This window comes from Leptonychotes weddellii, chromosome 13, assembly GCF_054177405.1.
Source record: "Leptonychotes weddellii isolate Sample4059 chromosome 13, ASM5417740v2, whole genome shotgun sequence".
Classification (NCBI taxonomy): domain Eukaryota; kingdom Metazoa; phylum Chordata; class Mammalia; order Carnivora; family Phocidae; genus Leptonychotes; species Leptonychotes weddellii.
The window spans coordinates 23,193,566-23,218,554 of record NC_138381.1 but is presented as its reverse complement, the minus strand read 5'-3'; the positions used below and the strand labels follow the sequence as shown (position 1 = coordinate 23,218,554).

The following is a 24,989-nucleotide window of genomic DNA, read 5'->3' as shown; positions in this document are numbered from 1 at the left end:
TGGCCCTTTAGCCCTACTCTGCCCCTGGCTTGGAGCTGGCCGACACTGGGCATGCTCCAGGCACACCCCTGGCTCAGACTCAGAACAGAAGCACCATGGTCTCCTGGGACTGGGGCTGGGGCTGGTGGCAGCCGGCGTCCTGCCGTGCTGACTTGCCTTATCTACCTCAGAGCTGCCTTGCCTCCATTTTGAGCTGCTATCAGAAGCTTCAGGTTTTTGGCCTCCTTTTTCTCCAGCCTTCCTCAAATGTAGGTGTGAAAGCAAACTCTGAAGTGTTTTAGGGGACCGCTGTAGGGTAAGCATCAGACCGACACTTGTGTTTTATAGGCCCGCATTATTGCCCAGCAGCGCGGAGGAGAGGTGGGGGCTTCGCACGCAGCTTCCTGCCCCTTTGTCTGTGAGCACAGAGCTGACACCACAGCCTCCATTCCGAGTGACGGGTCTCTGTCCATCCTGCCCTTGACTGGTGGGGGCCTTCCCCGTCCAGCCCACCTCTTTGTGAGGACACTCCCTCTGTCCACTTATCTGGTCCCCATCAGTAACTGGGCTAGTCGCCCCCTTACCTCACTTCCTCACCTTTTCTCATCCTCTAGTGGTGCCACCTGGGACCTGCAGCCTGAAAAGCTGGACTTCACCCAGTTCCACCGGAAGCTGAGACACACGCCCAAGCAGCCCCTGCCACATATCGACTGGGAAGGGTAAGGAGTGACCAGGGGCTCTTACATGGGGATGGGTGGGGTTGCAGCCGTCCTGGGGTTGAGAGGGGCCTTTCTCTGGGCAGGCAGGCATCTCTGCTGAACTGGGGACACATAGGTGGCTGATGTCCAGGGAGGCTCTCCACCTAGAACTGCAGGCTCACTGGCCTCTCTCCAGAATCCCTCCACGCTTCCCTGCCCAGCCCCCTCCATCCGCAGCTCCTGCTCCTCTTCATGACCACCGCGGCTCTGCTTGTCAGCCATCGAGTGCAGTGGGTCTCACATTTGATCAGGACCCCTGGGAGACTTGTCAAAACAGCCAGAACATCCTGAACTCCCATTCAGAAGTTCTGGGTTGGGGCCTGAGAATGTGCATTCCTAACAAGTTCCCAAGGAATGCTGGTGCTGCTGGTCCAGGGACCCCACTTTGAGAACCACTGGTGTAGTGTTTGATCTTAACACCGGGTTGTCTCATCCTCTGCTTTCTTCGTGTATCAGTGTTGCCTTCTTCTCTTAATGATGTGTCCGGGCCTGGGCTGACCTCAGGACAGCAATGTGACTGACACAGGGGAATGAGACAGATGGGGGTTTTTTCCCTTTCTTTTTAAAATGATTGTTATTAACTTAGAATTCACATAACAATGCATTAACCATTTTGAAGTGTTCAATTTAGTTTCGTTGCGTATTTTCATAATATGGGGTAGCTACCACCTCCCTGTAGTTCCAAAACATTTTCAACGGCCCAGAATAGAATCAGATCCACTAAGCAGTTACACCCCAGCCCCTTCTTATACCTGGCAACCACCCGTGTGCTTTCTGTTTCTGTGAATTTACCTCTTCCAGATATTTATAGAAATGGGATCATATGTGGTCTTTGGGCTCTGGCTTCTTTCACTCAGCGTATTTTTGAGGTTCATCCACATTGTAGCATCTATCAGCACTTCATCCCTTTTTGTGGCTGCATAATATTCCATCACATGGCTCTATCCCTGTTTGTTTATCCATTCATCTGCTAATGGGCGTTTGGGTTCTTTCCATGCTCTGGCTATTGTGAATGATTCTGCGATGAACATTCGTGTACAACTATTTGTTTCAGTCCCTGTTTTCAATGCTTCGGGGTATGAGCCTGGGGATGAAATTGCTGAGTCACACAGTCTAATTCTGACACCAGTTCTGAAGTGTGTGTGGTTTTTTCCCCAACACCACCAAGCAGTTTTCTGGTATCAGCTGAGTATCCTGCGATCTGGCTCAATTCTGACACCATCTACCTGGAAAAAAGTGTCAGACTCCACAGGTTGAGAATTCAGTCCTACACGTTGTCCCCTCCCCGCATTGCAGATGCCAGTCAAAAGGCCAGGCTGTCATCTGTGCTTCAGATCTCTGGCTCTAGATTGGGGGTTCCAGCGACCCCCTCCCTGGCTTCTATTGATTTGCTGGGGGGAGGGTGGTGCATGGGAGTTGGGAAAACACTGTACTCACTAAATGACTGGTTTATATAAAAGGATGTAACTCAGAAACAGCCAGATGGAAGAGAGGCATAGGACGAGGGATGGGGAAAGGTGCCGAGCTTCATGCCCTGTCCAGAGTGCCACTCTCCCGGAATCTCCCCGTGCTCTCCACCCCGGCGCTCTCTAAAGCCTCTCCTTTTGGGCTTTTGTGGAGGCTTCATTACACAGTCGTGATTGATCGAATCATTGGCCATTGGCGATTGATTCCAACTTCAGCCCCTCTCCCCTCCCTGGAGGTCAGAGTCAGGACTGAAAGTTCTAACCCTCCCATCATATAGTTGGGTCCCCTGTCAAGTAGCCCCCTCCCTTAGGTTCCCTAGGTGTTTTTGCAAAAGTTGCCTCATTAACATAACAAAAGACACCTTGATCTCTGTCTTGGCTTAAGAAATTCCAAGGATTTTAGTTCTGTACCAGGACTGGGGACACAGACCAAATATATCTTATATAAATCACAATACCACACATGGTAATTCCATGTTTTAAGTTTTTGAGGAAATGGCCAAACGATTTTCCACGAAGGCTGAATATTTTGCATTCCCACCAGCAATATTCAGGGTTGCTGATTTTTCCACATCTTAGCCAACACTGGTTGTTCCCCCCCTTTTTTTTTTTTAATTATGCGATGGCTTTTACTTTTCCTTCCAATCCCTTCCTGTTCACTCCCGCCTCCCGTCACTGCAGATCTAAACATAACTGGTATTATTGGTTATATTAAACATAACTGCCTCTCACCTGCTCCCTACCCCACCCTAGTGGGCACCCCCTCTCTGGCCACCCTGGTCTCACCAGTGTCATGAATAACAATCTAGGGAGGGAGATGCTCTTGTCCCTATTTCAGAGATGAGAGAAATGCAGCTCAGAGAGGCAGACTAACTTGCCCAAGTGGAAGAGCCATGATTTAAGGCCTTCTGACGCCATCCAGTGCCCAGGTCACCATAACAGAGTATCTGTGAATCAGCTTAACCCCCTTAAAGTTTCATGCAAAATCACGTGCTTGTATAAATTTTTCTGGGGAGAGACCCATCACTTGCCTCATACTCTCCCAGGAGACCCCAGCCTCTCACCACGGCTCCTTTTTCCATCATCCTGCCTGTGTGGGTTCCATCAGAGCTCCTAAGAGCATTTTTTTGCTTGGGTAGAGAGGGGAGATGGCCTTCAGCATGGAGGCACCCTATTAGAATGGGATAGAGCAGAGGCGAGACCAGGCCTCCCCGGGTTCCTGGGGGACCGTGGGTGTAGCATCCAGTGGCCACCTTGTGGGTGAGGCAGGAACTGTGTCACCCTTAGAGTCCAGCCATACTGGGGGCGGACTCCACGTGCCCAGCCACTGCAGCATCCCTCGGAAGCAGGGTACCAAGGTTGGTTGCCAAGGCTTCCCGCAGCCCATGTTTCCATGGAGGGACAGAAATCAGAGAAGGCTGTTGCCTTGGAAACCCTGTTGGCAGCAGTGACTCAGCTGGGTGGTAGCAACCTTCTGCCCTCCGAACCTGCAGTCCCTCCAGGGAGTTCCGAATCCCAGGCAGGACGGTCTAGGGGGACAGCAGCTCTCCCTGCACGCAGTCCCCTGCCGCCCCCAGGGGCTGCCAAGGCGCCTGTGCTGAGCTAAGCTGGTGTGTAGCGTGTGCTTGGAGCTCGGGGCAGCTGGGAGTCCAGAGGTGGGGGGTAGCGTATGTGATCTGGGGGTGAGGGTGTCAGCCGTTCCAGTCAGCCAGCGGCCCCCAGCTTCCACACCTCCCGCTGCCATGGTAAGCATGAAATACAGATGCAAGCCATTGGCACCTTCACCAGCCAGCCTGTAGTTAAAAGGTAGCTGGATGTTTCCAGACCTTTCTCCGCCTCCTTACCTACATGCAGCCCAGGGCATCAGGAGGCTGGGGTGGGGGCAGCGGGAGCAAGAACTCTCCTCTTTTCCCTCATGCCCTTCACACCCTCCTTACACCCCTCCCAACCCCAGCTCCACCTCCCAGAACCTGAGCTGTCCTTCCAGCCCCGGCCCTCTAGCACCATCTTGCCCCTTTACCCACCCCCACCCCTGCCCCACTCCCCTGGCAGGAAGGCTGACATCCCAGCTGGCAACATACTTGGGCTTAGCTCCAGGCCATTGCCTTGCTGCCCTCTGCCCAGGACATTCTCCCGAGTTCTCTGCTTGGCCAGCTCATGACCCACCTCCCTCGCTCTGCCCCAGACCATTCTGGATGCCTCTGGACGGTCTGGGCAGCATTCCTGTCGGTTCCTGGGCTGCCCTCGGTTGCCCCGAGAGGCCCAGTCTATGCATGGTTTACACTGGGGCCCAGCCTGAGCTGGAGCCCACACAGAAACACTTGTTGAACGGGGGCATAGCTCACATCCTCTGCCCTCTCCCACCCAAGTCTTGCTAGGATATATGCAGCCACCCCGGCTCTGCCTTCTGTAAGGCTTCCCTGACGCTTATCACATGCTGCCCCCTACTGGTGGTCAGGCTCACTGCCCTGTCAGATGAGTTTAGGATTTGTTTCCCAAGAGCTGTTGAGTTGTGGAGGGCAGGAACTACACCAGATTTCTTTTCCATGACTCCAAGGGAGGTTAACAAGGCCAAAAACACAAGAGATGCTCGGCAAATATTGAACAAATAAATGCTCTGAAATTTGAGAGTTGCATTAATTCTGCAGCTGGAAAATGCCGCAGCCATCACACCAGGCAGCCCTCACCATGCCTGGGTCCCTAATAATAACAATGAGAGCAGTGGTCACTAATCCATCCTGGGCACCGTTCCCAGTGCTCACCTCGTATTATTTAAAACTCACCAAACCTAGGGAGGCAGGAGCATTATTCACGTCGACAAATTGCGGGAGCCCGGAGGCGCAGAGAAATGAGTAACTTTCGTGGGCTGAGGCCAGCTCCAGGGTCTAGGCTCTTAATCGGTCTCCTTGCTGGTGCTCTCTTCCCCGGCAGCAGCCACAGCAAAACAGGGGCGCCTGGGCGGCTCAGTCGTTGAGCATCTGCCTTCGGCTCAGGTCATGATCCCAGGGTCCTGGGACCAAGCCCTGCATCGGGCTCCCTGCTCCGCGGGAAGCCTGCTTCTCCCTCTCCCACTCCCCCTGCTTGTGTTCCCTCTCTCGCTGTGTCTCTCTCTGTCAAATAAATAAAATCTTTTTTTAAAAAAAGTAGCAAAACAGTAATAGTAGGAGTACTAGTAAGATAGTTGTAAACAGTATTAGTACTAGGAGTGTTAGCCCTAGTGGCACCATATTATTTATCTTATTATAACTTGATGTGATTATTACCCATATTTACCATAATAATATGTTTGCCGTTAAATATGGTATGTAAATATGGTTGTATATATGGGGGTGTGTGCGTGTGCGAGCACGCTCGTGCACGCCGGGCATGATTGTAAGCACTTAGATACATTAACTGGTTTAATCCTCCTACCACCTTAGTTAGACACTACTAATGATCCCCATTTTACAAATGGGGAAACTGAGGTCCGGAGAGGTTACGTGACTTGCATAGGGTCCCCCAGTTAGTAAGGGATGCAGCTGGGGTTCCAGCCTGGCAGTCGGGTCCGAGTCTGCACCTTCATTACACAGAAGACATGGGCGTTTGATAGCGAATCGAGGCCAGTGTCTGTGCCCTGATGGTAGGCCTGCCCACGGAGGGCATGAAGACAAAGCATCAGCATCTGAGTGGGCTCGCTGGACGGGCTGAGAGGCAGGCCAAGGAAGGAGAAGTCCCTGTTGCTGGCCTGTGTGACCTCAAGAAAGTTGTTTGGTCTTTCTGTTCATTCATTGTCCCTTTGGTATAATGGGGGAGATGATGGGCTTTTGCTGGAGCTGTGATAGGTTTTGGGGTATTCATTGGCAGGGAGCTTAGCGTCTTTGCCTGGAAGGATCCAGGGGAGCTCTGGTACCTCTGTTACCCTCCCTGGGGGTTGGATGTCACATTAGTGCTCCCTGCCCCGGGACTGGTCCCAGCACGCCCACCTGCACAAAGTCCTTCGTTCCCGAGGCAGGGCCTGTGTTGCCAGGCCTGAGGAAGGAAGGCATGCTTCTCCAGAGCTGTTTCCTCTGGGTGGGACAGACTGATCCTGCAGGCCTTGGGGAGGCAAGGCCAGGTGTCTGCTCTTCCTGCTTGCCGGGCCGGGATAGGATGCATGAACATGCCGACTTTTCAGTGCCTTTCTGTCTTTTCTGGTCCAGGTGTGGAAAAGGGAAGCTAGAAGATGGGGATGGCATCAACCTGAATGACATCGAGAAGGTCCTCCCAGCCTGGCAGGTAGGTGCAGGAACAGAGTCTCCAACCCCCCCAGCCAGGCCTGATCCTCCGCCTGGGCAGAGCCTACCTGCTCTTTTGGCCCCTTGCTCTGGCAGTGGGAGATGGGCAGGGGTGGGCGCCTGCCGAGGTCCAGGGTGTCCCATGGTGATGCGTGTGGCGGCACGCTCTTGGCTATGCTATAGGCATCGGTGGCAGGCCTGACATCCCCCAGAGATGAAATGAGGCCATGCTCTGGCAACTCGGCGCACTTGGAAATTTTTTGTCCCTTGACCTGAAATCTCTGCAGGTGAGGCGTCCTGCAGTGTGTTCCAGTGGGACTGGTGGGGCTGCTGGCATTTCCAGCGTGGTCAGGGCTATTTTTAGGCTTTTGAAAAGTGGAGTTGTCCTGCCAGCCTCCAGGTGTCCGCTGTGCTTGCTGATTTTATCGCCATTTGGGCTCCTTTCCCTGAATTGAGCCAGGCTCCGGGACAATAGGATCCACTCAGCAAAGAGAAAGCAGATCTGAGTCTTTAGATGCTTCTGGTGCAGAAATAGTAGGAATCTGCATCTGGGTACGGGGTGGGGACCTGCCACAACGGAGTGCGAGCCAGTCTCCTAGGTGACTGAGCCTGCTCTGACCCTGACCTGCCACCACACTCACCACGTCACCCTTTCCTTCTCTTCTGAATCTCATGCCACTTCACCTGCACCCATTCTCTTCCTGCTCCTTTTGTGCTTGTCCCATTTTGTGGGTTCAGTGTTCATGCCTTGGGCCCATTAATGAGAGACAGTCGAATGTACAGTCAAGGTCTCAGCAATCTGAAGAGGATGTGCCTTGAGCTGGTTTTTCTTTGTTTCTTCTACTTGGCATTTATTGAGTTTCTTGGATCTGTAAGTTTATGGTTTTCATCAAATTTGGAAAAATTTTGGGCGCCTGGGTGGCTCAGATGGTTAAGCGTCTGCCTTCGGCTCAGGTCATGATCCCGGAGTCCTGGGATCGAGTCCCGCATCGGGCTCCCCGCTCTGCGGGAAGTCTGCTTCTCCCTCTGCCTCTCTCTCTCTCTCTCATGAATGAGTAAATAAAATCTTAAAAAAAAAAAAAAATTTGGAAAAATTTCAGCTACCACCTCCTCCCACCACTGGGATTCCAATGATATGTCTGCTGTGCTTCTTCATATTTTCCCACGGCTCACCAAACTGCTTAATTTTTTTTTTAAGTCTTTCTTCTCTGTGTGCTTCATTTTGGATAGTTTCCATTGCTATGTCTTCAGGTTCACTAGTCTTTTCTTGCAAAGCCTAACCTACCATTAATACTGTCCAGTATATTGTTCATTTTGGATGTTGTATTATTCGTGTCTAAAAGTTCACTTTGGATCTTTTTTCTCTCTCTTCCATTTCTCTCTTCTTCATGCCCATGCTTTCCCCAATCTTCTTGAGCATAAGAAATATATTTATAATAACTGTTTTAAGGTTCTTCTCTACTAATTCTGTCATCCATGTCATTTCAGTGTCTGTTTCTATTCATTGATTTTTCTCCGGATATAGGTCATATTTTTTTCTGCGTGCCTGCTGATTTTAGATTAGATGCCAGGTATTAGGAATTTTACATTGTTGGGTGCTGGATTTTTGTTGGTATTCATTTAAACATTTGGGGCATTGTTCTGGAGCACAGTTAAGTTACTTCCGAAGAGTTTGATCTTTTCAAGGCTTGCTTTTAAAGCCTTGTTAGGTGGAAGGCCTTTAGTCTAGGATACATCTTACTCTACTACTGAGTCAGTACCCTCTGAGATTGCTTCCGAATGGGAGTGTTTCTACCTCATCCACTGGAAACATAGACTATTTCTAGCCCTGTGTGATCTCAGGGGATTGTTCTGTCTATTCCTTTCAGGAAGCCTTCTACTGGCTCTGGAAGTTTCCCCAAGCTGCAGATTTCTGGATTTCTCTTCTCTGGTGCTCTGCCTTGCAAACTCTAGTTGCCTCAGACTCCCTGAATTTTGAACTCTTTCCCCATAACTCGTTGAGACCACTTGGCTCTGTGTAGACTACTCCCCCTGTGTTGTAGACTGCAAATTCTCTTCCAGGTACCAGACTGGGGCACATGTAGGGCTCACCTCATTACAAAGGGGAATATGTGACCTTATGGTGGAGAAACCTGCCAGAGTCTAATCTGACCATATGATGGAGGTTAAGGTCATTAGCGACAGGACGGGTAGCCACCACGTGCTGTCTGGTGTGCAGCACAGAGAAACCCAACATCCTTTCTGAGGGGTTTCCTGCTAAGAAAGCACAGCTTGAGTCTGGTCACGAGGAAACAAATGTAAGGACCATTCCCTAAAATAGCTTGCATATGAAAGACAGGAAAAGACTGAGGAATCTTCCAGGTTGGAGGGGCCTAAAGAGGCAGACCGAATGCCACGTGTGTTCTTTGCTGAGATTCTGGACCAGAAGACTTTATCGGACAGTTGGAGAATGTGAATGGGGATCTGTGGGGCAAGGGGAGAGCAGTGTTGCCTGGGTGTTGGTGTCCTGACTTGAAGGGCTACATGATGGCTATAGAGACAAGTGTCCTTGTTTTTCAGAAATACACAGTAGAGGATTTGAGGGATATGGGGCTTCCTGTCTGCAGCCTGTCCTCAAATGTTTAGAGAAACAAAAAATAATGGGTATGTAGATACACAGATGGAATGAAGAGCAAATGGTGAGCTTTAACAGTCAGGGGATCTGAGTGAGGAGCATAGGAAAGTTCTTTGTATTGTCCTTACAACTTTCCTGTAAGTTTGAGAGAAAAAAGAACCAGTATCCTCAGCCATGGTGTGTAGGTCAATGGCATGGAGTATCAGTGCATGAAACATCCTCTGGGTTGGATCTGTATTAAATTATCACCATGAATATAAAGCTAGCTTTGGTGCAAACAATAAAAGGATAAAGTACTCAGAAATTACTGTTTTATTGCTCCATTCCTAAATGCCTACAGCATTCACTGTTGATAGAAAAAATCATTTGAGAGACACAGATCCAGGTGAGGATCCAGATTCCCCCTTCCCTAGGTGAGGTGTTGACCCTTTGGTGGCCTTTGAGCCAGAAGCCTGGGACATCCTGGCCGGGAAGCTAACAGGTCTGACCTCTTTCTCCTATTTGGCGCCTGTCTCCTAGCTCCCAGGGGAGCAGAGCAGAGTGGAGGCCCTTTCATTTCTGCTCAAAGGGTAGGAATAGCTGGGCCCCTGGCTAGGAGGGAGGCAGCAGAGCTCAGGGGTTAAGGGCTTGGTGTCTAGACCCCAGACATGGACTTTATGGAATCCTGGCCCTGCCACTGACTAAGCAAGGAATCGGGCTAATTACTTATTGTCACTCTGCCTCAGTTTCCTCCTGTGTAAAATGAAGGTAATGGCAATCTCTACTTCATAGGGGCGTTGGCGAAGATTGAGTACTGAGTTCATGTGAAGCATTGAGAACAATGCTCCCTCCCTCTGATGGTGGACTCCCATAGCCTGGTTACGAGGTGGGAGAGGGAGCAGTTCCCTGTACCCCACCCTGTGCACTTTTCCTAAGTGACCTCCCAGGCAGTGCAGAAAGATTGCACTAGAAGTCAGGAGAATCAAGCTGTAGACTTCTGCCCCAGAAGTGCTGTGTGACCTCCCCTCCCTGGGCCTCAGTTTACTCATTAGTAAAATGACCCAGTTGGACTAGATCACAGGTTTGCAAACTGAAGCTCCTGGGTTTTTCAGAGGTTCTTTGGGGGTGCTACTAGGGGTGGGGAGTAGGGAGGCTGGAGAAGCAGGCTCAGGGGCCCCTACTTGGGCTCACCCAGAACTGCTCCCCTGGTGTCTCTAAACCAGTCTACTGTGAATTATTTCATTTGAGGAAATGGTTCTACTACTAAACAAATGGTGAAAATCATCAGGCCAAGGCCCCCCTCAGGTTGCATATTCCATGTTTTCTCTCTTTCTTCCAGGGAGCAATAAGTCAGCAAGCACTCCTGGTTCTCCGGGGCCGTGTCTGACACTTAAGCAGTTAGGGGCTGCTGGTAGTGGAGGTCTCCACTTCTCGTCTCCATGTGCAGTGTGGGTCCACACAGTAGCAGGGCTTTGATACTCACACACACACGCCACTTTGAATCAGCTTTGCCCCCAGAAAACTCTCAGCAGATAGGCCCCTAAACCCATGGTACTGAACCTTGGCTGCACATCAGATCTGCCTGGGAAGCTTTTAAATCTACAGCTTTCTGGCCTTACCATAGACCCACTGCATGAATTATCTCCTGCCATATAATAAATAGTTTAACATCTAGCAGCTTAAAAAAACAGACATTTACCATCACATGTACATTCAGAGAGCCAGGAATCTGGGAACAGCTTGGCTGGGGGTTCTGGCTCAGGGGGTCTCTCCTGAAGTTGTAGTCAGGCTGATGGCCAGGGCTGTAGCCATCTGAAGGCTTGACTGGGGCTGGAGGGCCTCCTTCCGTCACGGCCCCCTCACACGGTTCCCTCAGTTCCACCTTGGTTGTTGGCAGAAGGCCTCAATTTCTTGCCATGTGGGCCTCTTCGTAAACTGCTGAGAGTCCTCACAACATGGCAGCAGGCTTCCTCCAAAGCAAGTGATCTGAGAGAGAGAGAGAGAGAGAGCATCCAACATAGAAGTCCCCATCTTTTATAACGTAATCTCAGAAGTGACATGCTATCACTCTACCACATGCCATATGTTGATTGCAAACACACCAACCCTGGTACACCGCAGAAGGGACTGCACAAAGGTGTGACTGTCGGGAGGCAGGGATCATTGGGGCTGGTGACCACACCTACTGAATCATACCCAGGAATCTGTATTTTTTAAAGCATCACAGGACATTCTGCAATTTTATCAAAATTATCAATAAGAGTTGAAATCCCAGAGTTACAGATGATAATGCTCATGACACCTCTTCTTGGGTGTTTGTACTTCATATGGGTACCATTAGGGCAGGGCTGAGAGGCTTCCTGATCCCAAAGCAGAGCTGTGGTGGTAGAATTTGAGGCCCTAGGAGAGCACATTGGGATGATTTTTCCGAGTTTTCCTAGCATTCTTCAGAGCCCCTCACAGACAGGGCTGGCTGGCTGAGTTGTCCAGCTTTGGGTCCTCAGGGTCAGCTAGCCTAGCTATTGGCATTTGGGTTGGGACAAATCTTAACTGGATGAAAGTGTCTGATGCAATGTAGGATATTCAGTGTTCCCGGTCTCAGCCACTGAACGCTGGTCACTGGGGACGGATGAGCAGCCATGGTGACCACCAGAAGTACTTCCAGCTACACCAAGGAGACACTGTGCACCCAGTTGAAGACCACTGAAGGGGAGAGAAAGCCCACCCATAGCCTGGGGCACCCCCCCAGCTCTCCCACAGAGTCTTGGGCCTGAGCAGAGATGAGGGGGCTTCATACACTGTCTTTGACAAAAGTCAGAGTTTGAGGAGTAGAAAGAAACCTACACTGGTTAACCACGGTTAGTTAACCTCATCTACAGGTTAGTGGTTAACTTCAGTAGTTAACCGAATCTGAAGTTTCGCCTTCCTTGGTCTCAGTTACCTGAGGTCAACTGAGGTGCAGGAGCGATGAAGGTCAGTGACAGCCTAACCCGACGTCACCGGCCCCGCGTCCTTCACCTCACTTCCTGTCCTCAGGCAGGCGTGTTACCACCTCACATCATCACAAGAAGAAGTGTGAGTACAGTACAGTGAGATTTGGGGAGAGAGACCACATCCACAGAACTTTAATTACAGTATAATTGTTCTATCTTATTGTTGTTAACCTCTTACTGTGCCTGATTTGTAAATTAAACTTTAGCATAGTATGTATGTCCCGGAAAATATAGAGTGTGTGTGTGTGTGTGTGTGTGTGTGTGTGTGTGTATGCGCGTGCACACACGCACGCACGGTTCAATTCTAACTGAGGTTTTAAGGTTTTAAAAGGCCTTGGAACATGTCCCCCGTGGATAAGAGGGGACTGCTGTATTGCCTTGCCTCCCCTCCCCTACTGGGAGGCAAAAAGAAAGGAAAATAGGAGGATGAAGGGAGAGTTTGGCCTGAAGCCCATTGCCCACCTGCCCACCATTTCTTCCACCCCAGAAGAAGAGAAGCATTAGGGCTGTACCCCACTCTGTCTCTCCAGCATCTCCTCACCCCATAGAGGCCCGAGGCACCATCCCTGACCCCTACCCTCCCTGTTCAGACTCCTTAGCATCTAGGAGGCTTTGGGATTTGCCCCAGCGCCCCTATGCCTTGCCCAGGTCAGAGTCCTTGCAGGGGCAAGTCTGGGCCCTCTCCCTGCAGACTTCGCCTGTCTCCTCCGTGCTACTACAGAAGCTGTTCTCTGGGACTTGAATGCATGGCTGAGTCTGGAGCATTGACCCCAGCGGCCCCCAGACTTAATGACTATTTCCAGGGAGCTCTGGCTTATCTCTCACTGGGAGTTGCACATGGGGTGCCCGTCACAGTGAGTGGTCCTAGGTAGGCGTGCCTCGGTCAGGTCAGATGCCGTCACCTGGGTACCTGGCCAAACTCCCCTCCAGTCAAAGCTGAGGACCCTTATCCCTGATTGATGGCCCTGCCTGGCTGTATTTCCACAGAGGCATCCTCGGGGATCCCTATTGCTGGGACCACTGGGGCCAAGTTCCTGGAAGCACCCAAGGACCTGGGAACAGGGCACACAGGTGCCCATGTCTTCCAGGTATAGTTCTTTACCCGTAAAAGGCATTTAGTTGGTTGATAAGGGCTGGTGCTGATGATATTGACTGTCGCCAAGGTCTCTCTGCCTATAGTGGTGGCTGAGGGTGTGGGTGATAGCCAGCAGCCACATCTTCGCATCCACGAACACTTGGCGGCCTCCAGTGAGCTCGGGCTAGCATTGTTCCCCCACACTGCTGATGGGGGGAGGGCAGCTGGAGGCTCTGAGCGTGGTGACACGGACTTAGGTCATCATCAGTCATGGTTCCAGGTGGTGAAGCCATGGAGCAGGGCCGAAGCTGAGACCCACACAGTTGGACCCAGGATGGAGTCCTAGGGACCCCTCTGTTGGGAGCCGTGTGAAGGTGGACTGGGGTTAGCCGGCCTGCCACGAGGCCGGTGATGTGATCACCGCGGTGCCCATCGCCCGTTAACTGCTGCAGCGTGGTCCCAGCTCAGCGGGGCCTGGTGCAGAGGCCAGGCAGGGACACTGGCTGCACCATGATCTGCTCCCACTAGAGGACACCAGCGCACCGCTCTGGAGGCTCAGTCTGGCTTTTGCAGTCGCAAGCCCCACGTCCCCAGCAGCCAAAGGTGTCCTGGCCTCCTTATTGGTGCTCAACATGCAAAATGTCAAAAAAATGACCCAGGCCAATGCTCAGGCCCTTGCTGGCCAGAACAAGGGACAGGATGAGGTGGGAGCGGAGGTGGTCACACACAGGTGTTAGGGACATACCTGTTTGACCCAAATGTGCCCCACTGTGCAAAGGCCCGACATCTCTCCGGGGGGTCCTACCCCCTCCCCGGGAACACAGGGCTGCTCCTAGGAAGGCACACCCCTTAAGCCTCCATCAGCCACATAGACAAGGAGGGTGCCTTCCCATGGAGGGAGGGGTGCAGGCATCATTCCCCGTACCAGACTTGACCTGGGCCTGCAGGGGAGGTGCCCACTGGCGTGGGGCCAGGGGCCTTCCAGAGCGCTGGCTTCTGCCCTTGGAAGAACAGGCGCTGGCCGGCTGTATGAGGGCAAAGATGGAGCGCCATAATGCAGGCCAAGTTAAACCTGACTACGTGCATGTGAAGCCCAGGGAATAGACTCTGAAGAAGCCCGAGACCCCTGCCCAGACACCACCCAAGGCTCCTTCCCCCTCAGGTGTGGTCACTCGCTGAACGGCTTCTCCCCCGCGTCCCCTCAGGTTCCAGAGCTCAGGGGACCACACAGCCTCAGGGCCCTGCGGAGAGGCTGCCTCCCTCTTCCCCACGCAGCCCTGGATGCTTCTGTGTCTTGTACGAAACCCCAGTTGAGAGATGGTGGTCTTGAATTATCCTGCGTCTTGCCCAAGGCTTTCTATAAGGACATATTTCGATCGTTTTTCTTGAATTCTGTCAGACAAACGTGAGGTCGGCCGCCTTTTGTCTGACAAGAGGAACTGCATAACCCAACTGATTTCCCTTTTTGCCTTCCTGTGAGGAAATTTTGAAACTGAATTCTGTGCCTGCCTGCAGTTAATTATGAGCTCACTGTGACCTGGTCAGGTCCCTCGCTTTGATCTTCTGGTGACTGACCTAGTTTGGTAGTAGACACTGTATAATCCCACCGTCGTGCAGTTGGCAGGGTACCCAGCTGGACACCCAGCGTTACCGCGTCAGGCGGGATTTCGGGCCCCACGCGTGCTCCCTAGGTTCTCTCCCCTGAGGGGCCCAGCAGAGCCAGGGAAGGGGGAGTGGGAGTTCAGACCTCACGAGAGTGTCCACGGCAATCTCTTCACACGGGACCCACAGAGGGGACAGACCCGCTAAAGCAGGGGACAGGGAGGTGTGCAGTTAAGCACCCCATCCCCCTGCTTGGCCCCGAATAAGGACAGGATGAGAATCTCGCCCGCCCCACCCCTCTGAGGGACAAATGAGCTTTGAGAATGGAGAATGAAAATCACTGCTCTCCTGAATGACAACCAGCAGCCCCCCTCGCCCCCCACTGGGTGCCCTGAAGAATAAAACTGGTGGCCACTGCAAGAGCAGCCTTGCTCCTCCAGTAGGTGGCGCTGTTGCCGTTTGGAAACCGGGTTGGCAGGCCTGGGCCCCCCTACTGGATTGAAGCTGCTGTAGCCCAGTTCCCAGCTATCCAGATGGGAAGGAGTGACTTTATTGTTCCCTAGAGCTATGCCAGCTCTGTTGCTAAGACTTCTGGAAATTTCTAGGATATGCTAACTCACAGGCATCAGGGTTATTAAAATAACCCAAGATGCTGAGGAACAGTCATGTGAAAACCAAGCCCTACCTGGAACCCCCAGGCCTGTCATCTTCCCCAAGCACTACTACTTCATGTCCCCTCTTGGTCTCACTGGAGGTACGGTCTGACTTCATTCACCCGGGGTAACAGTACTGACTGAGCACCTTTCTGGGGAAAGGCACTGTCTTAGCCATGAGGGACTGATTTAGAATGCAGGGGCTGGCTTCCTGTCCAGTGGACGGGGACATGGGATTCTCCCACTGTTCCTTCAGAGAGCATTCAACAACTGTACTGCCCCGTAGGAACACTGGAAACCCTTGCCGAGTGCTTTCCACGCTTTCGGAGCTGTGACAACGTTTCCTCTTTCTTACCTTGCTTATCCGCCCGCCGTCCCTGGGGAATGGGTTGTCTCTGGTCAGATGTCACCTTCTCAACAGGCCTTTTGAATACCTCGCCACTCCCCCTCCCTTATTCTTCTCCATTGCATTCATCATGTATTTGCTTTATTTATTTCGTGGTCTTCACTCTACCACTGGACATACAGGTGCTCATGAAATAGTCAGTGAATGCCTGAATGAGGCCTGACTTGCTCCTGTCCCGGAGGGACTCAGTCCCAGCACCCCAGTCCAGAGCCTGGGCCCCCTTCACAGGGGCTCGAGCACTGTCTGAGCTAGGGTCTGCATACCACCCTTTCTGAGTTCATGTAACGGCCCCATAGAGCAGAGGTATTACTGTTATCGCCATGGGAGATATTAACGCAAATGCGAGAATTGAGATCAAATACTTTGCCCAGGTCACGTGGCTTATAGATGGGGGAGTGGAAACTGGAATTTAGGCAGCACGACTCCTCTGGCACCCCTTTGTAAGGAATGTTGATGAGGAGGAAGAGGTGCTGGAAAACCATTTTCTATATTCTAGGTGACCGTAGTCACGTACAGCAAGTTAAGGGTGAATGTCATTTCCTTAATAAGCAAGAACAAGAAAATGGATATCTTTTTTTTTCCTCTCCTGCTGAAGGCACTAAAAATGGAAAGAGAGAGAGGAGCCCCACAGACACCTTCGAAAGAGGAAGAGATACGGTTTTTGCTTTTTTTAAAAAAATCAGTTTCTAATGCCCTCCCCCACAATCCCTGCTGACCTAAGACAGTGCATCAGCTATCAAGGAGGAATGCTTACCTAGGAGATCCCCTCCCTCTGCCTCTCTGGCCACCTCCCCCCACTCCCCCCAGTGCTTCCTCCCTCAGGACAAAAATAGGTGCCCCATACAATAAAGGAGGATACCAGGAGTCCTTCATTCCATGGTTTCCTGTCGGAGGCCGCCAGGTAGCAAGGCCTATTGGGAATGGGGCAACATGCTCTGTGAGGCAAGCCTATTTTTATTTTTGTTGTTTGTGAGTCTTTTTACAAGAAGTCACCACTTGGGGATGAAGGCTTTTGCTGGTGACAGCTAGGGAAGTTCCTAGGGAGCAGGCTATGGCCAAGTCTGGAGTGGGTTCCCACGCGGTCTCAAGGAGCTGGGACAACAGGTAGCAAGTGCTTTCTGGCTCTAGGGGGCCCGGGGAACAACTGTCTCCCTTACCAAGCTGCTTCGATGATCCAGAACACGGCTAGGGTCTTCAACAGGGATGGCAAACTGGCACAGACCAAGTCCGGCCCTCCAGCCTGTTTCTGCAAATAAAGTTTTATTGGCACGCAGTCCGCCAGCTGTTGGCTCCCTGTGGCTGTGTTTGGGCTACAGGGCAGAGCTGAGGAGTTACAGTGGGACCGTACCGCCTGCAAAGCCTAAAGTATTTACTGTCTGGCCCCTTACAAAAAAAGTTTGTCAAACGCTGACCTAGAATATACAGAGTAAAAAGCTCTGAGAATTTTTTTTTTAAATGTTAGAAAAAAAAAAAAAAGGCTGGCAAAAATCTGAGGTTCATTGAACTTCCAACGTCTGAGAACCCTTCAGTCCCACGCACAGAGCATTGTGAAATTCGCCGAAAATCATTCTCTTCCAGCTTCCATTTCTCCAGCTATAAAATGGGATCATACACCTGTTTGACTTACATTGCAAAGCTATCCTGAGGCCATCTCACAAACCAGGTTATATAATGACAGCTCTTTATAAACCGAAAAACTGCTCTACGTACATGAAATGACCTTACTAAGTAGCACAGTGATAACTGGAAGCAAGGACAGAACCGCTGAGCTTAACAGTCAAGAAATGTGCTTGGGAAGCCTCCCACAGGGCCCTCCTGTGATCTGGGGAGCACGGGGATGGAGATTGTGTTGAGTTTCCCCGGCTCCTTCTAAGACCGAGCTCTCAGAGAGCAACCGTCTGCCTGTGTAGGACTCAGGCTGAGCAGGACCTCACCAGCTGTGCCCTCCCCACTCCTTACACCTGCTGTGTCCTTACCGCCCCCCTGGCCCAGATCGCCCACCATCTTTCATGGCCCCGTTCACACTTTCCCTCCTTCGTGGAACTGTCCTCAATGAAGCAGATTGCCACAGGCCTCGGAGAGTTCGTGGATGTTGGAGGCCTTGATTCTAGACCAGTTGTGAGGTCCTCCGGTTGTTTCCTGCCTCTCCTTGTGTTTATGCTTCCTGGAGGAGGCAGACCTTGAACTGGACCGTGGGGGTGGCCAGGGAGGTTCTCTAGGGAGAAAAGAAAAGGTCTGGCATTCAGGGCTGTAGAAATAAGTGAGTAGTGGTTCAGAAGCAGTAGAGGCTGTGGAGAATGGGGGTGTCCAGGAACCAGAAGGGGCATTTTTGTAAGTAGAGAGAGCCATTGGTATGGGTCCTTGAGGCCTTGGGACTTGACCAAATAAGGACTCAGTCAAATGCTCTTGAGCAGCAAAATGCATGATGGAAAGAGGATTTAGGAAGCCAAGGGCTAGGGCCTGACCAATCCTTGTTTTCTTGGGACCTATAGGGAATTCCTAGGACCGTACACATCTTCCCTCAGTGGCCAGGAAAGGAATTTTTGTGACTTCATTAGAGACAGGCCAGTGTCCCTTAAAAACAGGACTTGCCCCCAGTAGACAGGTCATCTTGTCCATGCCCTGCTTTGGGCCAGACCACGTCCAGAATCCTTTGCTGAGTGCCTGTGGGCTTGATCAGTCAGGTGGGAGGGAGCACCTGGGGGCGAGGGTGGTGAGCCCAAGCAAGGCCAGACTAAACGCTACCTCCACCAAGAACACGGCTGGGCCCAGGCCATCTCACCAAGAACAAGAGCTATCCCAACCAGCCCAGCTCGGGAGTGGCGTGGGCTTGGGATGAGGAGGCCAACAGAGGTGCCAGAGTTGTGAGTAGGCCCTAAGCTGGCCTATGGGGGCCCTGGCTACCAATGCTCAGAGACTCTTGCACGCGCCCACCCACCCACCAGTGATGCAGCGGTCCTGCCTGGAGAGGCCCCGAAGCACAGGATGAATGGCATCACCCCACCTGCAGCCCCACCAACCATTCCAGGGCTGGCCTAACACCTCCAGCCATCTTGGTGATGCCCTGGTGACTTGAGCCAGTCCTGGTTAGACCAGGCTGCATTCTGGTCCAGCACCTTTCCTCCTCTGTCCTTGGCCCGTGCAAGGAGCCGCTGAGGCTAGAGGAAGAGGAAGGTGTTGCTAAGGGTGTGAAGCATCCATTATTCCTTTATTAGCCAGTGTGCCATTTCTGGTCGCGTTCCCCTTCCTGGCGGCGGTGAGCTTGGGGGCGGAGAAGCCCAGTTATTTTCGTTTACCCCAGCTTCTCACTGGGAGTAGTCAGAGGCTGCAGGCAGAGGGGGTGGGGGCGGACGGGGCTACGTGCTCTCCAGCAGGCGTTTGTGAATGGGCCTCAGCTCCCAGGCCACCCGACGGCAGGCTCCCCGCCCCCCCCACCCGCAGGACGCGCTGACTCTCACTGGCTGGACATCGTCATTTCTAGCTTTGCAATGGCCAGGCAGGAGGAAGCTTTCTTCTGGCCCAAGAACAATACCAGGGTCAGCCCGGGGACCTCCCTCCTACACCCTCTTCCTTCCATTGTGAGCTGCTATACAATCCCAGGCTGCTTGGCTCTGCACAGCCTGGGGGCGGGAGGACTTGCCCAGGAGAGATTAGCAATGTGGGTGACACCTCTAGTCATCTGCCTCCACTTCCCAGGCTGGGCCAGGGTTCTGGAGGCAGCAGATGGACAGACAGACCAAGCATGTGTGAGTAGCTGTCGAATCCCTCTGCTTTGCAAGGGGCTGCTAGCAGGGTGAGGCCACTAGCTGGGTGGCCTCACTCTCTCCCTCTGCCCCCATTGAATCACAGCATGTCAAGGCCGCAAAGGCCTACTTAGACCTTCTGCCCATCAGCCCATTATACAGACAAGGAAAGTGAGACCCAGAAAGGTAAAGGTTTTACCCAACTTCTTATTGCCCTGCTTAAAAATTCTTCACTGATTCCCTTGGCTTATGAGAAAACCGCAGACTTCCCTTTCTGCCTGGTATCCGCCAGCTTTCCAGGCTTCTCTCCTGTCACTCCCCAACTTGTGCTTTAGCCTTGTGACTAACTAATAGGCCCTTGATCCAGCAGCACTGGTCCCCCTGCCGTAAATGTCCTTCCTGCTTCATTTGCCTCCCTGCCGTATCCCTGTTCTTCAAAGACTCTGCCTGCAGGTCACCTCCTCTGTGCACCCCTCCCTGACAGGCATTTCCTTGTTGATTCACCTGGGCTTCTCCAGCACTTAATATAGACCTACAGAAGGGCTGCCCCCCTCCTTGTCATTGGTAAGCACGTGTGTGTCCCACATGTCCCCCTATAACACACACTCCGGATCCTAAAGGCTGAAAACATCTCATTTGCCTTTGCAACATTTACGGCAGGGGTTCTCCAAGTGGGGTCCTCAGACTAGCTGCATTAGTATCACCTGGGAACGTGCTAGAGGTGCAAATTCTTGGGGCTCCCTTCTCTTTCACTGAACCAGAAACTCTGGGGGTGGGGCTCAGCGATCTGTATGTTACCATCCCAACAGGTGATTCTGATGCCTGCTCCCATCTGAGAACCAGCACCTTAGGACCTACTTGCAGGCAGCTGGCTCTTAATTATTTCTTCTATTCTCGCTCTTTTTTCTTGTCTTTTTAAATCGAGATATATTTGACATACAATGCTGTGTGAGTTTAAGGTGTGTGACATATCGATTTTATATGTTTATGTCGCCGTTTACATTGTGTGGCTCACCCCACCTCCCTGGCATCACGGAGTTATCACTTCTTCTAGTGTTGGGAACAGTTGAGATCTGGTCTCCTAGCAAGTGTGATATTTATAGTACAGATTTGTTGTCTATCTTCATAATTTCTTGATAGTGTCATGAATAATTGACATCACCCATCCCCTTCTATTTGCTGCCAAAATCTTTGGTTGTTTGTTTGTTCTTTATCATTATTTTGCTCCAATGAAGGACAAAGAATCTTGCCCTCTTGGACAACCAAGGGTATGGATTTGCAGAGGGTTGAGTGATTCAAGATTGACACAGTGCCCCAGACTCCAGCACCTGATCCTGTCACTGGCCATACCCCAGATGGATGACCCATTGGCCCCGACAGTCCCGGGTGAGCCCCTGCAGGTTATCTTCCCGCCTATGAAAGGTAGAAACCTCAGGAGAGTCCCCAGGGACACTGCACACTTGCAGGGGATCAAGGCCACCCCCTGGGGTGAAGATATGGGGGCAGCTTGTGTTTTCAGAGATGACTAGAACCCCTGAGCTCTTCTCGTCGGATCCCATTGCTGCACGTGGAGCTGATTTGCCCACCCAGTGTGTTGGGTGACGGCTGGTGTTGAAGGGAGTTTGTCCCTGAGCTCAGAGACTCTGTCGGCAGCAGGCAGTGACCCTGACGCATTCTTGGTGGCAGGAGGAAGCTGACCTGGGGATAAAACAACAAACACTAACTTCTGCCTACAAAAGGAGTAATCAAAAGTTGCTACTAAATAGACTATAAATAATAACAGTACTGTAATTGCAGGCCTAGCCAAACAGACTATGGGAAGGCCAAACATTGAGATCGTGTCCGGAAAACAGCCCTGGCCTTTCCCTCTGAGGTTCAGTGTTCTAACTTTTGGAGCAGAGGGACTGAGGAGGCCAGAGCCCTGACCCAGAGACAGGTGATCATGCCCCACCTCTGAGCCTCATTGTCCACTCCCTGTGAAATAGGGATGAAGCCTGTGGCACCCTCTGGGCCCAACCCTGTGACTCTCCTTACCCACGTGCTTTATCACTCCCTCTACATAATTTTCTTATTTTCTTTTTTTTTTTTTAGATTTTATTTGAGAGAGAGAATGAGAGAGAGAGAGAGAGAGCACATGAGAGGGGGGAGGGTCCGAGGGAGAAGCAGACTCCCCGCCGAGCAGGGAGCCCGATGCGGGACTCGATTCAGGGACTCCAGGATCATGACCTGAGACGAAGGCAGTCGCTTAACCAACTGAGCCACCCAGGCGCCCCAATTTTCTTATTTTCATCTTGATGGTTTGAAGAATAAGTTGTGGACATGGTGTCACTTTACCCCTAAATGCCTCCATGTGTTTTCCTAAAAACAGGGGCAATTCCCTTACATAATTGGAGTTTCAGGGTCAAAATCAGGAAGTCAACATTGATAGAATCCTATTACATAATCTACAGACCTTGTTTCCATTTTGCAGTTGTCCGGTAATTGCCTAGCTAAAGAAAGGTAATGTTTGGTTGTGTTTTCAGACTTAGAACTCAGGAGAAAGTCACACTTTGCTTTTCATCATCATGTCTTGTGAGATTCCTCTATCTTTCTGTCTTTCATGATCTTGACATTTTTTTGAAGAGGACAGACCCGTTATTTTGTAGAATGTCTATCGAGTTGGGTTTGTCTGATGTCTCCTCGTGATTAAACGTATGCACTTTTGAAAGGAATGCCACAGAAGAGGCTCAGTGTCCTCAGTGCAGGGTATCAAGAGGCACAAGATGTTGATTGGGTGACTGGGACACAGACCACCTGTTCAGGTGGGAACTTCTAGAAAGTTACTACATTCCCCTTTATAATTAAGAACTGTCTCACAGGGAGATATTTGAGACAGTGTCAATATACTGTTTCTGATAATACTTTTACCCATTCGCTTTAGCATTCATTGATAATTCTTGCCTGAAATAGCATCATGTTTGCTGGCAAATGGTGACTTTTCTAATTCCATCTACATATTTTAGTTGACTTCCTACTGTAAGGAAGATCATTCCTTTCTCTTATTTATTTATTCATTCATTCTTTCATCATTCATTTATTAAATGTCTTGGCTTATAGATTTTTACATTTCTGGTTATAATCCATGACTATCTGATGTCTAATGGTTGGAGATTTGATGAGCGGGAGCCCCTTCAGATCACTTCTGTGTATTTCTGAAATGCCCTAAATGATTATTCTTTGAATACTTCCTCACTTGCTGGCACAAGAAGTGGTTCCAGGTTTATTGGGTACTTTCTCTGCCCGGCCCTGGGATCCATTACCCATGGCACCCAGTTACTTCTTAGCGGACGGTTTTTAGAAACCCAGATCCAGGTGCTAGGTGAGCTCACTGCGACTGAATCCCCTGTCTTTTGATCCATTTCTCTCTCCCATTTTCTGAGTCCCCAGATCAGAGCTTCTCCAGAAAATAAAATCTCTTGCCTGGAGGTGGGGATAGAAGGATATTGCATGGCTGTGTGGGGTGGGGAAAGACACCTGGGGGGAGTCCATATCCAGACTCTTCTCTCAGCACCTGAACCCTGCCTTTTGTGGTCCCTGGTCCCTCCGAGCTCTGAGCTCCCTGGGCGTTTGGCACATTTCTCTTTCGTGTTCCCTTCTGCTGAGTTACCCACCACTCCACTCACGTTCTGTCTTCTGAACTTGGTGGAAATCTCTTTGCTCATTCTCTGTGTTTTTATAGGTTTACAGCCTTTTTTATTATTATTATTAATTAGAGAGGAAAATTTGAAATGAGTGCATGTAGTCAATCTACCATGAGAGTCAGAAGTCCAGTTGGTTGGATTTAAGTCATCAGGGAGAGAGGGAGATCGTTGAAGGGGACACTGAGCTTCACATAGTTGTCGGGAGCAGATGTTTGTGTCTGGGAGTAGAGGGATGAAGTGACCCGTCCTCTGAATCTATGCAGGAGGACCAGTATGTGCCAGAGGCCCTGGGCACGTATCATTGGGATCAGAATATAAAGGGGGGGGCAGCAGGATGTACCTGAATGCCAATAAAGAGATTCTTTTCTTTCCTGTTGTTCAAAGAACTCTGGGAGGGGACACACACACAACACACACACACACACCAACTGTCTGAGGTGCCTGAGAAAATCTGCTTGGATTCAGACCTTACAGAGAGGCTTACTCTCACCTGAGAGCCAAGAGCCATCAGGACAAATGCTCTCTCCATGGAGGACCCAAGTATAAGTCTCTATTGCCTAGCCATGTAGGATTCCAGCCACACCCTGCCTTGCTGTCCATTGCCTAGTGGGAAAGACTTTCCTCCAGCAAGTCTCCAGATCCTTGGGAGCAAGGCTGTTGTCCAGCACCACACCTGGGCCAGTGTTGGACACAGGGTGGGAACTCAGAAAGTCACAGAACCATAGATAGTTGCTAAATGCCAGAGCAAATGTGTGAGCCAGCTGTGCCAAGGAGGGGAGCAAAGCAGCCTCTTACCCTGAAAACCTGCAGGTCATTGCTGGGCTGTCTCCTTCTACAGCTATCTGAGTCTCTCCCCTTTGGCATTACTAAGAAACCTGACCCCCCAACCCCCAGTGGTAGACTGGCTCCAGAAGCCCTCACATAAAGTACAGGCTGTCCCTTCCTTTTGCCAATTCGCATTTCAACAATCCACGCATTCTGCAGTTCCTGAAAACCATTTATGTAGAACTTCTGGTAGCTTTAATCTCCTTACTTGGGAGTTCCCGCTCATTTCTGGAAATGGTGAAATAAGCAAGTATGCCCTTAAGGGCAGGCAGGCTAGGTGTGCTGGCATAACTAGCTTGTACCCTCGTGATAAAGGGCAGCACCCCAAAGAGCCGACCCTGGTGGACGGTGGGCTATTCTGTGTGCTGTTCTCATCTCGGGAACACAGAGCCCTGAAAGGCAAGGACTCTGGGTACATCCTATTACCTGGAAGCGCTCCATTTCCAGCTGATCACTGGCAGGGATCCGTTCTGTGGACAGGTTGTCACCTCGGGGCCCCGTGAGCAGGATAAAGATGGAGCGTACTTGGAATGGGGCTGGTGGTGGGGGCAGGGTCAGGTATGGGCAGGCCCAGGAGTAGGGGACACCAAGAATGACTACCAAGACGCACTGAGAGAATGCAAGCCACTTGGCTGCCTCAGCCTGGTGCCCGGGGCAAGGAGCAGCCCGCGTTGGTCAGTGGGGCAGGAGTTGAAATCTGTCCCTGGGCATCCAGCTTGGAGACCAGCTGGTCAATTCATTCTTAGATCCATTCTAAGCCATGAGGAAAGCATTCTGAACACATCATGCTCCCCAAGGAAACGAAGGTCCCCCATGGGGAAGGGCTGCACCCAAGGGCATGCAGCCCACCCAACGACAGATTTGGGGCTCCAGATCCACAGGTCACTGCTCTTTCCCACACATCCTGCAGTTTCATTTAGGATGAATTCTCATGATTGGTCCTTGTAGAAGGCTCACAGGATA

The 24,989-nt window shown here is 51.2% G+C and overlaps 1 protein-coding gene across 12 annotated transcripts in view; it reads left to right on the top strand.

Annotated features, from left to right (window-relative positions):
- Positions 1 to 24,989, top strand: part of CTIF (cap binding complex dependent translation initiation factor) — a 287,368-nt gene that overhangs the window by 106,745 nt on the left and 155,634 nt on the right. For all 12 annotated transcript variants that reach the window (XM_081801266.1, XM_081801261.1, XM_081801263.1 and 9 more), the window contains 2 exons: positions 594 to 698; positions 6,382 to 6,457. In XM_081801266.1, coding sequence (XP_081657392.1) covers positions 594 to 698; positions 6,382 to 6,457 — 181 coding nt within the window. The remainder of the gene's footprint in view (positions 1 to 593; positions 699 to 6,381; positions 6,458 to 24,989) is intronic.